At 40.9% G+C, this 13311-nt stretch overlaps 1 protein-coding gene across 5 annotated transcripts in view; it reads left to right on the top strand.

Annotated features, from left to right (window-relative positions):
* Positions 1–13311, top strand: part of PARD3B (par-3 family cell polarity regulator beta) — a 364942-nt gene that overhangs the window by 271157 nt on the left and 80474 nt on the right. For all 5 annotated transcript variants that reach the window (XR_011740105.1, XR_011740106.1, XR_011740107.1 and 2 more), the window contains one exon: positions 1080–1190. Coding sequence is in view for 2 of the 5 variants with exons in the window: in XM_065840472.2 (XP_065696544.1) it covers positions 1080–1190 (111 nt within the window). In the remaining 3 variants the exon portion in view is untranslated. The remainder of the gene's footprint in view (positions 1–1079; positions 1191–13311) is intronic.

Below are 13311 nucleotides of genomic sequence, written 5' to 3'. Positions count from 1 at the left end.
TTGCCTTTCTTCTAAGCACCAAATGCTACACGTCTGTCTCTTATGCCCATCATTCCCTTTCTAACCAAGTTCTTATTGTCTGAAAGACTTGCTACAAGAGTCCCTAAGAACTTTGTTTGACCATAAGCTCAGAATTATTAAATTCACCCAAAAGAAAGGATCATTAACATATGAGCCTGACAGAGTATTTGCAAGATTTCTGCTTTGGTCAGAGGAGAAACCTAAAGTCAATGATTTACAGCTTAAGTATATGCACAGTAGTCGAGCTATTCCACTTGAGGCAGTTTGGGCTGACAGGAAAAATAAAGGGTAGAAGAAAGATCACGACGGCAATGCTCCAGATACTCGCAGAAGAGTTTGCAGTTTAGAGTCAGACTAGTTGGTTTGCAATGTGGTATATTTAATGAAGAAACCCTTATTAATACTTTCCTTTACATTGTTGTAATGCATGGAAGGAGACATTGATTTGCATGGGAAGACACAGATTGATCGTTTACTCTGCTTGTGGATCTGCGCATTTCGAACTGGGGAAGAGGAGGAAAGTTTTTTTATATACTTTTTTGGCCCATAATTCATGAGTGTATTTGACATACTTGACCCCAGTATTCCATCTAGCTCCATCAGAAATAAAACGCAACTCCCCAGCTCAGTCACCTTTTATAGGCTGTGCAAAGCAGACTTAACATTATGCATATCTGTACAGTGTACAGAACAGCGGGACCCCCAAACGGATTGGGGTCTCTGGAGGGACCCTCACAGCATAAATATTACATGATAGTATATTATTAGGCAGAAAGAAAAACTTTAAACTGTGCCCTGTTAATAGTCCAGCCCTTCAGTGTCTTGCATCACAGATTCGGTGGGGTTTTCAAGCTTTGTTTCGAGCAATAGCTTTAGAAAGTACGGGATCCTTCCTATTGTATATGGCCCATTTTGCAATGTGGGAAATACACGAGTGATTGTGATAAAAGTCCACAGTGTTTTGATTGCCTAAAATTTCCGTGGTTTATGATAGATAAATACTGTTTTTTCTACTAGTAATTATTTTCTCCCGATTCCTTCCTTGATATCTTAAACAGATTTGGAAAGAGAAAAGAAGATAAAAGTGGGAAAACTGATCAGAAGGGGAATGCAAAGCAAGGCATACTTAAAGAGGAGGAGCTGGAGAAAATGAGAGATGAACGTGAAAGGTGAGTAACTGGTGGCAGCATCTTTGCTCATCAGATGAAAAACTTGCCATATTTCTCAGGTGAGGTTCTGAGGCTGAAATGAAAAGAACCACTGATGCGAATATGCCCAGTTCTCTGTGTTGTTCATGAAACACTCCTTTTTCATGCCCAATCTTAGGAACCTGGTTATCACTCCAGACAAAGAGAATTTATAGTTCTCTACTTTGCCTCATGTCTGCCGGTGAGGAACTGAGGATATTTCGTAGGTGCTGACAAGGCTCAGCAAACTCCTCTCTCCCGTTCCCCAGCTCAACCAGATGTACTTCATGGTGTGTTGAAGAAGGTCTTTGTTTCCCTCTGATGGCTGCTATCAGAAAAGTTAAAGAGCCTGTACTTGCTGGCTCTCAAGAGGTGTCTGCAGTTGCCGTAAGACTTTCCAAGTTGCAGTAATACGGGTTGTCACGTCATGGGGTGAGTTTTCAGAGATCTCTGTCCTTCACTAGTGCTGCTACTGCATATGCTTAGCCAGTGGTTAAGTATTTAGTTGTGTTAGGAGAAACTTTGTACCATTTGTTCTGAAATTTCTGTGCCGTGTCCTTGATTTTGCCAGACTGATGAGTGCCTTTATTTTAAACTGCTGACTCCCAATTTGGATACTGGCAATTTGAGAGGTATGTGTCCTTCATTTTAAAGAAGCCAGTGTCTTTTATTAGGATCCTGGCAAGCTAGGAAGCATGTATCCCATCTGTTAAAGGGCCAGTGTCATTTACTGAAATGTTTGGCAGGCTGCAAGGCATGAACCCTTCTGTCTAGAGGTCTAATGTTCCAATTGGACACAAGATAATGGTTCTTAATATTTCTTTAGTGTTGTATGCTTTTTTTTAAATTACAGTCAGTGATTGACAGTAACTTGGTAAGGCTGCATTAGAAACTGGCAGCTCAATGTCTTCATCGTTCTGGTTTCTCTAGTAATGATTTCAGTTTTGACCTGGAATAGTTTGCAACTGAAATGGAGAACAGCAGGTGTGTTGAGAATTGGATGAACCAAGATGATATTTTTAACTCACTTATTTGATTCTTCTATAATGCACAAGAATAGAAGTATCACACTTTTCTATCAGGTAGTACATCTGTGTTTGAGGGATTAAAATTTAAAAAAAAAGAAGAGGGGCGAAGAAATATTGCCTACATTATCATCAAAACAATGCAACATGTACTGTAAAAACAAGCAGTTTGCTTCAGCTTTGTAAATGAAGCAAGAGCACGGCTGTATATGTTTGCCCACATAAGGCTATTTACAGGCTGGCTATTGAACCCTTCCCGAGTTGATCATAAAACAGAAGAGACTTTATCTTTCCTAGTGAAAAATGAGATAAGGAAACTGGTTCTCAGGTATGGGTAAGAACTGTCTGGGTAATGGATTAAAATCAGCGGAAGGAAACATTACCTGATTGAAGATAATGCAGTCCTTTGGCTTAGTTGTTGGCTGTTCATCCAGTGATGATGCTCAGTAAGACAGTGAAGACAAGTCTTACAGCTCTGACCCAAGATTTAGTAATTCTGTAAAGTGATTCAAGTCCAAGATTTTAATGCACACGTTGGCAAAGGAAACCTTGTGGCACATCCACACCATAGATCTTCTGCTTCTGTGACTTCACTAGCTGCAGTCCTGCATAACTTGGTCTCATATTTATAAAACCAGGCTTCACTGCAGCTTACCAGAACACAGGCATGTTTTCAAATCTGTTCTCGTTGAGAATGAAATGATATGTTTAAACTACTGGGGATGTAACAGCGGAACAGACTACGCAACTGTTGATAGAAATGTAGCATGTTTTGTCCCCTAATACCAGTGAACAAATCCTGTATTTAACAGCTTTAACAAAATATAAATTGCTTTTCTAACATTTAACCTTTTTTAGCATTAACTTAAACACGCACCTAATTTTATCTTTCCAAGATTAGCTATATTAGTAATTCTTGTTTAGGTCTTCAATAATTGCCATTTTATGTCAGGGTTTTTTGCTTAAACTTCAGTTTTCTTAAATGCTGGCTACCTAGATATTTCAGGTTCTGTCGTACGAACTGATACTATGGTTTTTCATCCAACAGTTTCTTTCAGAGACCAAGCCATTGATGTTGGAGGTTAGTGAAGGAGGTCAGAGCAGTTGATTTTTGGGCTGGGTGTGACAGGCTTAATGATCAAGTGCATTTCAGCATCTTAGCAGCTGTGGGCCTCGCCTGGTTTTGGATGTTGGTTTTGCATGCAATATGCGCTTGGCAGCTCTCCAAAAAACAGAATACTGTTCCAGGATCTCAGCTGAGAAATATTTTTCGGTAGGAAGTGCATTTCCAGTTTACAGGAATAGGCCACCTATCCAACATTTGCAAAGCGTTTTGTGACTGGTATTGGATAGGTACAATAATATCTCACAAAATTCCAGCCTTTTCTCAGAAATTCTGACGAGATTTGCAGATGTGCAGAAATGTCAGATGTGTTCATAATATGGACTGGATGTGCGGTAGAAGCTCATTTGACTCTGGCAGGAAACATCAGATCTTATGAGTGTAAGTCCGTCCTGCTCAGAATAAGTTGGGTTTCCTGCTTTGCAGAGAGGGAGGGAATTGTACAGTGCATGTGCAACGAGTCTGGCACATCCAGAATGTGTTAGAGCTCGTAGGCGTGTGCAGACAGAGCACACACAGCACTCGCTCTGTAGTGCAGATGCTTCCCAAAAGGATTGGATTGCTTGCGCATTGGTCCTCAGCATAGATCTGCCTGGCAACCCCTTTTATGGGCTGCCAAGTTTTAGATTTGAACCTCAAAACGTGGAAATAAATTTAGTGATTTCTATTTCTATTCCACATTGTCCTGTTCTCAGTTTTCAGTGTGACTCTGCATTCTCCGAAGCAGCTCCGCATCCTGCGCTGAAACGCTGACATTGTTATTTTACCGCTTCTGTTCCCCAGCAATCCCCACCAAGATCAAGGTCTCATTGTGCTCGTTGCTGCTCAGGAAGCTCTGGCCTGACCCCAGGCACTCATAGTTGAGGTAGAACACAGCAAATCTGGCGGGGGGGCGGGAAAAAGCATCCTGAATCTGAAATGCAAGCAGTGCAGCTGCTTGTCCAGGTTCCTAAAAGACCCCTTTCAGGCTAGGGATTTGTTCCAGGCCTCAGCCCCAGGCCTCTCCTTCCTTTTCAAAGCCAGCACTTTATGACTGCTCCTTCTGCAGGCTTCAAGTGGTTAAGGATGTTGGGCATTCCATGCTTAGGAATAACCTTATCTGTGTCAAATCAAATATGAAGTCAGCACCTCTAAATTTCACTGTTTTCTTCTTCTCCCCCCACCTCCCTCGACTTCCCATGTGCCACAGCAATGCAGCCTCGCTAGAAGCTGACGAGAGAAAGTCAGAACATCATGGCACAGGTAGTTTAGGGCTGACTTAGCTGGTGGTAGTTTGTCCTTCCTGACACAAGTCAAGTGGGTTGTTGGACTGAGGCCCTATTTTAAATAAGCTCATCATTTTGTTCATGCTTCAAAGAGTTTGGCTGTAATCAAGCATGTGCTCCAAAGGTCTAGAATCTGCCCATAAAAGGAAAAAGCGAAAGCTGTCTGAGGTTTATTTTGATCAAGCTGACTCAAATCTGTATTTTTAGTGTGTTCTGTATAAATTACTAAGAATTTATCATTTTAACAACAAGATGTTCACTGCATTATTAAACACTGGAAGAGATCCTCTTCCTTCTTTCCATCAAAACAAGATTTCTCTTCCTCCCTTCCTCCATCTTTTTCCCCACTCATTTGGGGCTGCTTTTTAATTTTCTAACGTTCGAAAACCATTGTAGAACAAACTAGATAAATATATTAGGCACTTGAGTTTTACACATAATAATTTGTTTGCCTTTCAAATGCAAATAAAGTGACTATGAATTGAAAGAAAACCATTTTTTCCTGTTTGTTTAGGATTATTTTACTGGAATATTCCTGCTGAGACCAAAGTCTCTTCTTCAAGCAAAGTCAAACATTTCCTTGATGTTAGAGTAAAATTTCACAAAATGAAGCGCCTGTTGAAAATGGGGTGATTTTAAAAAGTAACGAATGAGTTGGTGGATAAGGAGGCACTCTGTGTAGAAAGTAATACTCTGCACTTGTTTGTAGTTGTAATTAGTTGTTCCGTTAAAAGTGTCTTGGTTTTGTAGTCCTCGTTGGAGTTGAATGCGGAGGTTTTTTTAATTGTATTATTATCTTTTTGAGTAGAGTGTTGGAGAAGCAGAAGGAACATCTGGTCCTCGCTTTCCAAATAAACTGAATGCTTAGGTTACAGTGAATCTCAAATTTGGGGAAAATGAAATGGTTTCAGTTTTTATATTAAAGAATGAATTTCCTTTAATTTTCCTAAACCTTCCAGCAACTGAAGAGCATTTCTCTCTTTATCAGCTCTGATGCTTGTTGCCCGTTCCCATAGTTAAAAAATCAATACATATGTTTTTGATATTTGGTAAACAGAGGTTTAATGTTGCAGCTGCAGGGTCCCTATAGAAGGGAATGTATCTTACAGAAATAAAAACATTTAGAGACACTTATATATAAGAAAATACTTGTGACTGAAACTCCATTCCATTTCTGTCAGCATTTGTTTCATTATATTTAATTACAAACAATTTGTATGTTACTGGAAATCAAAACAAAAACAAGAATAGCTGCATGCGTTGTAGTATGGTAGAAAAGCCAAATTGTTTTGAATCGAAAGTTGAAACCCAGGCTGTTACAAAAATCCAAGTATGGTTTTTAAATGCAGAGTACATCTTAGAGCGAGCCCATACACACGTATGTTGTTAGCGACCCCGTCTTAGCTTTTGTGCCTGTGTTATCTATCCGCTTACCAAGTCTGAAGCATTATTATGGCTGTTTATAGTTCATATTGATCTCTGATAAAACGTTGGTAATTGCTCTTCTCACCATTAAGCTCTGTACTAAACCACATGTTTTTGGGACTCCTGGGCTTGTGCATCGTCATTTATTAAGGGTTAATCCAACATGGTATATCTGTTCATTGAGTATTCCTGACTTCGCAGCACAGCTAGGTCCTGTGGTTTAGACAAAATAAAGTGTTGGATGTGATCCCAGTTTTAATACTCCCAATTTATTATAACCATTGAACCCTGATCAGATCACGGATTGGATTGGATCCCAGTTTTTTAAATGTCCCAATTTATTGCTGGCTTGCAACTCTGATAAGAATACATATTTGATTAAGGCTTCAGTTTTCAAAAATTCCAGTTAATTACTTTTAGATTCTTATTAGATCATAGCCGTGTAGTATGGTATGTTGAAGTTATGAAAAAATTACTGGATGATGTTGCACAGGTCAAGGTCAGAGTTTCAGTTTGTGCTGACAGTATGAAGTTATCAGATTTCTGTTTATTACTGTGGCAGCACTTGCGCTGGACAGGAGGACAGATTAATCCCAACCCGTTGATTCTGAATGATTCTCATTTCAGACCCGCTGCTGCTCTGCATACCAGAACGTGTAATAAAAGCATCCCACCAACATTGAGAGGTTGGTGTTCGGTCATGAGGAGCTGAGGTAGGCAGCTCTCACCTGCCTTTCACAGGTTGTGATGTGGCATTTAGAGCCAAATAGCCAATTTTTAGTTGCTTCCTGTGGCTAGAGGACATTTTTAAGACAACATTAGGCTGAGAGTTGATCCCAGATTGTCCTAGCTTGAGAACATTAATAACTGAGGATAACAGAATGGCACATGGAACTGATCTTTTTGTTTAACTCTCAGTGCTATTCCCGGTATCAGAGATGGATGGAAATAGCACCTTCCAGGTGTCATAGCCGTGCCATCTAAATTTAAGCACCCAAATTCTCATCCAGGCTATTTAGCATCCTCGGTTTGCCCTTCACTGAGACACTGGTTTCACGGTGCTCTGTAGACTGGTTTTCACAACCTGTATCCCCTGCCCACCTAAAAAGTAAGAACAGCTCAGGGGCAACGGCCTGGGCCAGTGAGCGGTTCTGTTCTGTACACATCGGAGTTTTATTACTTAAAGGGTTGGTTTTTTTTTTTTTTAAATGACACTGTAAAACAGAAATACCGCTGCTAGAAACTTCTACAGGCCAAACTAATAAAGTGAAACTGGCCCAGTGTACTCGCCCACCTGGAAATAGAGTGCTTTCTAGGAGGCAGATTAATCTGGCCTAGGGATTTCTTCGCAGTAGTAAGTGTAGATTAGCTCTTCCCTACCCCCTAAATCAGTTAGGGCATAAGAATGGCTTGGAAGCTGCACTCCATTCCTTGCCCTTCCATATGTGATTTATGACAGTCTATCATAAATCTTGGGCATGCACTTCGAAGTGGTGCCACAGCTCGGAATTCTGTTCCCAGACCCCTTCACCTACAGGATAAAAACGAGAATACAGCTCATGAGGATGGACAGGCGGGAAATCAGTTTGCATCTGTAATTCTCCATAGTGATGTGAAACCGAAGTACCTGAAAGTCTTAGAGCTTTGCCTGTGCAATCAAAGTTGGGTTTTGCTTTCTAATCCAGGGCTGCTAATTAAAAACAACCTGTGAATTCCAGACGGATGGAGACTGTTCCTGTTCTTGAACAGAGGTGTTAGTGGCAGTGAATAAGTTCATAGGCTGGTGTTTCTGTCTCCCCATAGTTTTTCTGCACCTGTACTGCAGTTACTTTATACTTGTTCACTGTTTGTCTGATGAACTTCTCTGAAATAATTTGCTTGTTGGCTTAGTTGGAGAGGTGAATCTGTGGCTTTGACTGCAATTGGTGTTGTTTCCATTCCTGACATTAAGTTCCGAATGGCTGCAATAGAAGCAAAGTTAAATCCAGGTTTCTAGGAGTGCTCTGTTATTTTGATTCTCTTTTTGTGATTATTTGTTCTAAAATGAGCCAATGTTAGCAAAAATACAGTATATACTGTAGTTGTCTTTTCCGATAGCTGGCATTTTGTAATCTGCTGCATTTCACCCGCTGTACAACTAATGTGGACAAAAGAGAAAAACTTCCTCGGATTTAACAGCAAAGGTAAAATCCTGTTCTCATTGGAGTTCTCAGGGTGGGGGAAAATGCACTGACATCATTAGAGCCAAGATTTTCTTTAGAGGGCAGGATCCTGTGTAAGTGGGTAATCACTCCCCATCACCTCTGAAGCAAATGGGAGAATGTTAAGAGCTCAGTCTTGTCTATCCCAAGCTCACGCTCCTTGTTTTGTGGTATGAAAGGGCTATGTTTCATCTTCAGTTTGTCATAATCTTTAATTTCAAGGTGAGTGTAGCTCTCTCTCTTTCTTAGGTTTTTCTTTCCACCCTTTCTTCACTTATATCACTCCAAAGGCAGTTTATTTGGTCAGTTCAACATTATACCGCTATGGGGTAGTTATCTAGAACAGGTGATATTTTCTGTTTAGCCCTGGTAGTTTTAATTATTGAGCTGGTTAATGCTGTTGTAAGATCTGTCTTGTTTAGCCCGAGTTACAGTCTCTATTCTCTTGAATTTGTGGCTTGCCTCTTATTTTATTTCCGAGACAGTTTCTGTTCTTGTTTACAATTACAAATACTAATTACGGGGGAGAAGATGTTCAAATCCAGCACAATAGAACGAGCTGGAATGAAGAAACACTTGCACAGCGCATGGGGAAGATGTTTTCGACAAATATGCCTCCAGTAGAACACCCTGAAAGATAATACTAAATGAGTTATTGTTTGAGTCTTGATGAGTCTGTATCAGATGTCCTCAATTTACTGGCAAGAGGTGGATTATTCTCTTTTATTTTGTCTTTCTTGTTTTGGCTATGAGACTTGCCTGCCTCTAGACTTTTCCTAGGTGATGGTTGAAAAACAGAAATTAGTCTTTTCCTGATAAAAGATGCAGGTTTGAATAAGATCGTTAATCTCATTATAGACCGTGCCTGTCTGAAAAACGATTATGAAATAAAAAAAAATTAAAAGCACTGAACTGAAATTATCTCCTCAGATATTCAAGTGAAATATATCCATTCCCATTAGTGATTATGGCTTATGAATATCTGAAGGCAGGATGTATTCAGTCCACTATTATGCAAATGAATGAAAATACAAGATTTTAGTTACCAAAATATATTTTGCTAGCAGCTAGAAAGGAATTAAAACATTAAACCCAATGGAAATCTAAATGACCTCCTGCAGAAATAGGCTGCTTTCCTCTAGACAACCCGTTACTCAATATATGTATGAATTAGGTAAATGAGCGACAAAAGCAGAAATGTTATGTAAAATCACAGTTGAAGTATTAAGACACTAAATCAGATGTAAATTGAGTAATCGTTGCGGCATGTAGATCTCGGGGAGAGTCACATGAATGGGGGGAAAAGAGCACTGCAGCAGCTTTTATTCTGCACAGGGAACAACCAAATGAGTGGAAGAATATTTAGCATCTCAATGATCTCCAAAGACTTGTGAAGGATCAAGTCGTTTTTCAGAGTTTTGGTATAGCTCAAACTGAGTGTACACACACTCACTTAGCTGCTCTTGTTCTGCTCCTCTTAGTGCGAACAGAATGGAAATTATCCTAAAAGACCTATGGCCCTGTTTCTGTTACACATTTTGTGTTTGCTTGTTACTCATCGTTCTCCCTCGGGAAAATCTTTCATTGACTTAGCCAGCATCTTGCTCATTCATGTTACCTGTTTGCACTTCCACAAAGTCTATTGCTTTTAATCCACCTACAAGAAACATCGCTGTATTTGTCTGAAACACAAAACAAGGTCTCTTTGTGAAATACACTGTTTTGGTCAGCAAATGCATTTTCTGCCCTGTGTTGAACTACTTAGGTCGGCACCTTGGGGCTCAAAGCATGTTGTTCTTTGTGCTCTGCTCAGTACTAAGCGCATAGACAGGGCACCGTACATAAAAAAATGTTGCATCATTTTTATACTTTTCCCTGGAAAGTCAGAAGAAACAGGATGACCTGGAGCTCATGGGGAGTGCAAGGGAGGAATTCAAACACCTCAGGAAAGGCTGTGCTTTTTCTTGTGGGCCTATTTTGGTCAGTTCCCCCCATCCAAAACTGTTGTGAAGTGCAGCATTGGAACTCTACAAGAGAGCCCGCGGGCTCTCCCGGGCCGAGCTTCCCACCTGCAGTTTTTGCGCTGTGACCAGGCCCAGCAGCTCTTGGTGCCACCGAGTTGCTTCTCATGTCCCCTGTTGGGCAGCAGGTGCCCTGTCCCTCGCCAGGGGGCGTCAGGAGGACATGCTGCTTCAGCTTTGTCCTGATCCGAGGTGACAGCTGATGAGACACTGGCTCACTGTGCAAAGCTCCTTTTGGGCTGGGGCTGGAGTTGGGCCTCCAGAACCGCAGGTTGGACTGCATCCAGTATCTTGCTGTTTGTTCCCAGTTGAAGGCAGTGTGTTGTTTCCATGGCTTTTAGTGAACCATGGCCTTCTTTGGGCTACTGTGCTGGTAAGATTAAGTCCTGCATTTTAATTTTCACAGGGGTGCGGAGCACTGGTTTTAGAAGCTTCAGCATTTTCTTGCTCCCTACTCGCAACCCAGCCACCCAGGCAGCTTGTGCCTGGTTGAGGAGTATCTCCCACAGCTTTTCCTAGCTCTCATTCCCAAAAGCTCCAAAAGTCACTTTTGCTCAGCTCTTCTGGAGTGTTCTTCATGCGGTCCCCATCCCTTCCTGCAGCCTGGCGCGTGCTGCGCTCTTTTAAGCCAGGTTTTGCCTGTCAGTGTCTCTGTCACTGGTGTCAGGCTCTGACGTTTTACATTGTGTTTGTCACAGGGGGAGAATACATATGTGGTCATTGACAGTAGCTCAGCAGAAACACAATAACTTGTTAAGCCACAGTAACTCAATCGTGTGTCTGAGCTGCAGCTGGAAGGAGCTGTTTGGGCTCTTAACCCTTTTGTGGCTGCTGCTCTTTAGGCTTATGCATCTTTCCATATGTTAGTACGTGAGGAATCACCATACCTGACTTGTGTGGGTATGTCACATAGGAAGATTGTTTTAAGGATAAACGAGAGTGTTTCCTTGATTTATAGCTCTAGGGGTATGCTACTGAGCAGTAAGTGAGGCGTAGAGAAGTGTTTTCAAAATACCATGTCCGACTTCCACAAATATATTAGGTATATAGAATTCTGTCTTCATTTGACTTTGACAAATAGGATGCAACATGTTTTAGAAATGTTACTTGTAGTTCTACTGAAGTTATATATTTTATCAAACTATTATTTGCATAAGTTCTTTGCTGTTGAGAAAGGTTCTCGTGGTAGCTGGTGGGTCTTGAAAGCAACAGAAGACTAGTATAGGATACGCATTTGGATGCTATTGAGAAAAAGTGGGTCCCAGAGAGAAAATTAAGAGCATTTCTCAATAGAGCACTTCTGTTGCCTATCCTCTGGCTCCTTGTGTGCAAAGGTTGTGGTTTTACAGAAACACAGCTAAGGGAAGTTTATGTAGTTGTCCTGCAGTGATTTAACTGGAGAGCGTGGTGTTCAGGTGGCGGAAGAGAGCAAGCAGGATTGATATGGGATACCCAAAAGGAAATATATCTAACTTCCCTTCATTCTGTGTGGGTTTTTCTTTTCCCTTTCCCTCACCAGGAAGTTTGTAGAAACTTTAGTGCTAAACTAAATTGTTCAGCTGGTGACCTGTGCCTCTTTTCATCTCTGGTTTCACTGCCAGCATCATGGTGCTGAGTGACATTTTATCTTTTGTCACAAATTTGCACCAGTTGTTTAACCAGCCCCATCCTGTGCTGTGAGGTTGGGGCTCTCTTGTAGCGATTGTTTGTTCGTAATAACTGTAAACTGGTTGCTATGATAGTTGTGTTGATTTGAAAGGTATCTTTTTGTGTGTTGAGAAGTGAAGATACTGCTGTTTCGGATAGGGAGAAATGCAGAAGGAGGTGCAGAAATGGTGAACAACTGGACTGGGATATAGAAGGAGCCTGTTTAGCAAGGTGGGCAGAACACTATGGGAGGGGTGGAAGGAACAGCACATTCGTTTATTGTACCTCAGTAAAGAATTCATGGGCATCTACTGTGATGTGCTATAGAGAAGATTGCTTTAAAACTGGGGGAAAAGGTGATGCTGAAATACAGTTGAGGATATTTAAAACTTCACAAAAATGTGAAACAACTTCAAAGGCGAAAAACAGAAGACAAAGGAAGGCCAGGTAAATAAAAAGAAAAAACAACCATCTGGTAGTTTGCTTCCCTATATATGAACATTTGGATTGAAATGGAGATCACTGGGCAAATGTTACAGATCTGTGTGGAAAAGTAAAAAGGAAGCAAGAAATATTAATGCAGTTATAATAGCCATATTGAAAAGATGAAGCATTGATCATGAAGAATTTCACATAACCTGGTATCGACTGGTCTGTATAACATAGAAGGGAAATAATTGTTCTTGAGCAGGTTTGACTTATAATAGTGGCAGCGATTGAAGATTGCATTCAGAAGGAGAAGCTGAAGAAGCTAGGCTTATTCACAGGAACAGAAGAAAATTGTGGTGACCTAATTCCAGCTTTTGTTGTGCAGAACATACCACAATTGATAGCAGGACAAATTACTCTCCCTGTCAGACATGAAAGTGAGATTCACGTGATGCTGCTGTGCTGCACTTCTCTTGCTTTCAAGTAAGTCTTAAGTACCTATGGGACACAGGATGTACTGGTCCAAAGAGCATTATGGCTCATCATTTCCTGACAAACTGCTGTGACTCTTCTCGGGACTGTGTCCTCTTGTTTTTCTTCTGGTACCATCCCACATGGACCTCTGTGCACCATGAAACTTCTACTGCATGTGGTACATTCTTGCACCGAAGTCTGTGTTTAGGCTTTTGGTCGCTAGTCAAGGGTGAAGTTGCCCAGGTTTTAAAGAACATTCAGCGGTTTTTCGGAATTAATCTGGAAGACAGCAGCAATCTCAAAGTGCTTTCTGCATTTTAGTAGAAGAGCGGCAGCATAATCGGAGGCAAAGACTACTACCAAACTGACTGTTACCAAATGTAAGACCTAGCAGTTACTTGTGTGATTTTGTTTAATTTCATTTTATTTTCTAAACAAATATAATGCCTTCGATTTTACATTTCTGACATAATCCCTTGTGGGACATGTAAAT

The sequence above is a fragment of the Patagioenas fasciata genome, chromosome 7 (assembly GCF_037038585.1).
Source record: "Patagioenas fasciata isolate bPatFas1 chromosome 7, bPatFas1.hap1, whole genome shotgun sequence".
NCBI lineage: Eukaryota > Metazoa > Chordata > Aves > Columbiformes > Columbidae > Patagioenas > Patagioenas fasciata.
This window is presented reverse-complemented; position numbering and strand designations above follow the sequence as displayed.